This window comes from Morone saxatilis, unplaced genomic scaffold (assembly GCF_004916995.1).
Source record: "Morone saxatilis isolate NCDOM2014 unplaced genomic scaffold, NCSU_SB_2.0 Contig0, whole genome shotgun sequence".
In the NCBI taxonomy this organism is placed as follows: Eukaryota; Metazoa; Chordata; class Actinopteri; family Moronidae; genus Morone; species Morone saxatilis.
This window is the reverse complement of record NW_023339650.1, coordinates 20,725,665-20,730,044: the sequence shown is the minus strand read 5'-3', so window position 1 is coordinate 20,730,044 and position 4,380 is coordinate 20,725,665. Positions and strand designations below refer to the sequence as shown.

Here is a 4,380-nt window from a genome sequence, read left to right as displayed (position 1 = left end):
ACACACACACACACAGCCTACAGACCTTATTTCCTTCAGAATATAAAAAAAAACCCATTTCTGTTATTTCAGCATCCTGCTGGATGAGGAGGGACACATCAAGCTGACCGGTGCGTAATATTACACCTATTCTCTGTATGTGTGTGTTTCTGTGTATATATGTGTGGGTGTGTTTTCATCTGGACTGCTGCGTGACATTGAAACGAGACAAAACTACGTCACTTGTGTGAGTCTTTTACACGTTTACTCGTCTACACGTGTTCTTTATTTTATTCATTTCATGTTAAATTTTACATCTGTAGCACCTAGCTAACAGAAACATAACACACACAGTACACACAGTACAAACACAGTACACAGATACACACACAGTACACACACAGTACACAGTACACACAAGTACACAGGTAGAAGTACCTGTGTGAGACTCCATTATGTGGCCTTTGTCTCAAGCTGCTGTAAAGTCTGATAAGCCTTTTATCACCTGTGTGTTCAGACTTTGGCCTCAGTAAGGAGTCGATAGACCACGAGAACAAGGCCTACTCCTTCTGTGGGACGGTGGAGTACATGGCTCCGGAGGTGGTGAACAGGCGAGGACACACGCACAGCGCCGACTGGTGGTCGTACGGCGTGCTGATGGTGAGAGGAGGCGGTTTGTTTGTTTGATCACACTGCTGGTTCACGGGAATGACGCCACAGAGCTCCCTGCTGTTAAATAATCGCAGTTAGGAACAAGGCCGATAATTGGATCCGATATTCAGCATGCAGCTGCCTCTCTCGGGCTATAGTCACCACTCTGTAATCTCGCCACAACACTGATCTGATCACAAGGTTAAACGCTGGTAGATGGGGAGCTCATTTAGATTCCTTTATGCTGCTGGGAAGATTAATCTATAATGATACATCATCATTTATTACATTTAGATTTGTCTCTTCCACACACTAAGTACACCCACAAACACAGGAGCTGCTACTCTCACAACAGAGGATACGAAGGGATGGCGTTCTTGATCAATAGACCACAGTGACAAAAATGCCGTCAGTCGAACAGGTGTGTAGAGGAGAGGCAATTTTTGAGCAACTTTTTAACATCTAAAACATGGAACATCTGAGCTGTTAGAACTGTAACGGTGTTATTAAGTACTCTTATCAGTATTCGATATCCCTAATCACTGTTGGTGAAAGCTTGACTATTTAGAAATGCTCTGTTTGTGCAGGATGTCCGGTGACCGTCTGCAGTGTTTTCACTTCACATTTTATCATCAGCTCAACTCAATTGAACCCTCGATTGAGGTGGAACCAAAACAAAAGTAGTAGAGTCGAGTCAATCTGTACCATGCGGTGGAAAAGCGGAATTTAATGGAACAAATAAAGTCACTCATCTGAAAATGTACGTTGTGACGGCTGAATGTCACAGAATTCAAACGTTTGTAATATGAAACATTATTTATTGTAAAAACAGACATCATTATTCATGTTTCTGACACCTCTGTCAAAGTTCACACTTTCTTGTCTTCACGGTTTCATCTCACACTCGAGCCTTCACATCTGCCTCTGCCACCGCCGCTCACTAGAGGATTAGATTCATGCAGATGATGTCTTAATTAAAATGTGCTTTGGCTTTGCTTTGTTCGCCGACACTTTGAAGAATTGTTTCCATATGTTGGTTTTGGAGACAGCGTGAACTCCTTTAGTTTTAGTTTGGGTCTGGAGCCTGAAAACAATCAGCTCAGTTAATCTAAACTGATGAAACTCTGATAATGCTTCACATGCTGCAGTAGCTAGTGCGCTGACCACTGAGCTGTGGCGACTTCCTGTGGACACTGTGCGATATCAGGTTCTCGCAGGTCCAGTGCTCGTCACACACTGTGCAGATGAATGTTTGTATACACAGCAGCAGTCACGTTATCAGAATTTGATCCTAAATTTCTGCCTCCAGTGTCGAAATCCAAAGCTGACCAAAACATTTCACCGCATTAATCTCCCGGTTTACAACTGTCATCGTGGTCCGTTTGAAATCACACAGCGTGAGGCGGCCTTCAGGAGGAGACAGTGTGCAGGAGGACTTTCAATTCAGTTCAGTTTTATTTGTATAGCACCAAAACAGAGGTGAACTCAGACCTTTGTATGCAGGGTGCGAGCGACAGGTTGCTCTTAATAAGACACGAGCTCCCTTAATTACTGACAATATGCTATTTTTGCCACGCATTTCTATATCTTCATCATTGTGGATCAGGTGTAAATTTAGGCTGTTATTGATGTATGATTCGTTGGTCGAAGGTTGATTCATCACTAATTCACTTTAATAAAGATTCTTGAGGTCACCATACTCACTTTAACTTTCAGAATAAAACAAACTTTCGTGAGTGAGTGAGTGGGCTCCGTCCGAGACCCAGAGTAAAGTTTGAACATTGCTTGTATGTGTCACAGTTAAAGGTCCAGTGTGTAGGACTTCCTCGTTTCACCCTCTGCTTTGAAGCTTGAAGGAGAAACTACGGTGGCCGCGAAACGCTTGCAAAAACACAAATGTCCCTGTTGTCCCCAGAAATGTCTCATTGTAAGGGAACAAGAACACAACTAATCTTATTATACACTAAAGAAAACATTCCTATGAATGTTATATTCCATTTGTGCCAATAGCTCCTCCTAAATGTTACACACTGGACCTTTAACATAGCAACAAAACAACAAGAAACAACAACAAGTTCTGACCGTGGACATGTTCTGTTCTTCCTCTCAGTTTGAGATGCTGACGGGAACGCTGCCGTTTCAAGGCAAAGACCGGAAAGAGACGATGACCATGATCCTCAAGTAAGACACTTTATACTGTCGGTGCGCTCCTATCCAATCACCACCTAACAGCTTTTATTACAGCTTACTGTACATCTGAGAAGAGACGGAGGGAGAGACAGTACGAGAGAGACAGTGTGAGACTCCCCTCCCTCCCGGCAGCCCAGGAGAAAGTGGAAGGATTTATTTTAGAGGAGATAAAGTGCAGCACTCAGGAGGAAGACGAGCAGAGATAAAAGCAATGGGACTCGAGTGCTCTGATAGCAAATTTGTAACAGTGAGGGAGGAGACGGTGAGAGAAGATTAGGTTGGAGGAGAAAGGGAGGGGTGAGAGGTGAAAGAGAGAATCATGCCGGAGAAAAGAAAAACAATCCAAAGGAAGTATTAACCCGTCCTGCTTCCTCCGTCGTCTCGCTTTCATTCTCAGTCCGTCTGTAGAGAAATGCTGAGTGGACTCTCTGCAGACTGCTGAGTGTGTTTCCTGTGTGTGTGTGTGTGTGTGTGTGTGTGTGTAGCATATTGTCGTCTAGTCTTTCAGATACTTTCAGATTGGATATACAATATGGACGGTTGATAACACTGCAGGTATTCTGTCTGCTTAAAAAAAACATTTATACCAACGCTCTTTGTCTTTTTCGCAGGGCCAAGTTGGGAATGCCGCAGTTTTTGAGTTCGGAAGCTCAGAGTCTCCTCAGGAACCTTTTCAAACGCAACCCCGGCAACAGATTAGGTAAACAATCCAGAAACATCCACACGTTGTACAATAGAGTAGAGTTTAATTTAAAAAAATTTCAATATATTAAATCAAGCTGAACTTGAGGGGCGCATAAATCAACATGCACTACTTATTTGCAGAAGAGTCAGTATGAGTCAGATGGGAAGTACCCAAATCTCTTCCAAACAGAGATCAGAAACCATAATATTGAGCCGCTTCCATCCTGCTGTTATTCTAGCTTTGTGTTTTATTTGGCTTTTATTTTCAGTTTAGTTTCCAAAAAGTTTAATTTTTATTGTTTAAAAATGTTTCTTATTAGTTTTCAGTATTAGTTGTATTTGGGGTATTTGTCAGAATAGACATTACAATACAAACACATTGACTCAAACCTAAAACAGCAAGTACACAGTTCGGGTCAATTGGTTTCCAAATGATTATACTTAGTATGTTCAGTATTTTATTTATTTTTAGGGAGAGCCCAGAAAAGATGAGTCAGGGTCCCCTCATCTGATTTATAGTCATCACAAACAGCTGAAACCAAAGAACCCTACTGAGTCTGTACTGGCTGAAGGAAAAGTTTCAACCTAAAGTATTTTGGGCTGTTGAAACCAAACCTACCAAACTGTAGATTCATCTGCGACTGAAAATAGTCCCCAACAAATGCACTATTTCCTCCTGTTTGTTTGATATTTAACAATGAAACTATATATTTGTGAGGTCGTTCACTATCTGAGGGGATCAAACAGTGATGTTGTGTTTATTTGTAGGAGCTGGACCAGACGGCGTGGAGGAGATCAAGAGGCATCAGTTCTTCAGCACCATCGACTGGAATGTCAGTGTCTAATTTAATGAACTTTGAATATAATATTAACATT

At 42.0% G+C, this 4,380-nt stretch overlaps 1 protein-coding gene across 1 annotated transcript in view; it reads left to right on the top strand.

The window, feature by feature from the left end:
* The window catches only part of LOC118335040 (ribosomal protein S6 kinase alpha-3-like), a gene marked incomplete at its 5' end in the record, with an annotated part of 15,311 nt that overhangs the window by 3,627 nt on the left and 7,304 nt on the right, over nt 1–4,380 (top strand). The window contains 5 exon segments of the mRNA XM_035671253.1: nt 73–110; nt 497–639; nt 2,741–2,811; nt 3,432–3,520; nt 4,273–4,337. Coding sequence (XP_035527146.1) covers nt 73–110; nt 497–639; nt 2,741–2,811; nt 3,432–3,520; nt 4,273–4,337 — 406 coding nt within the window.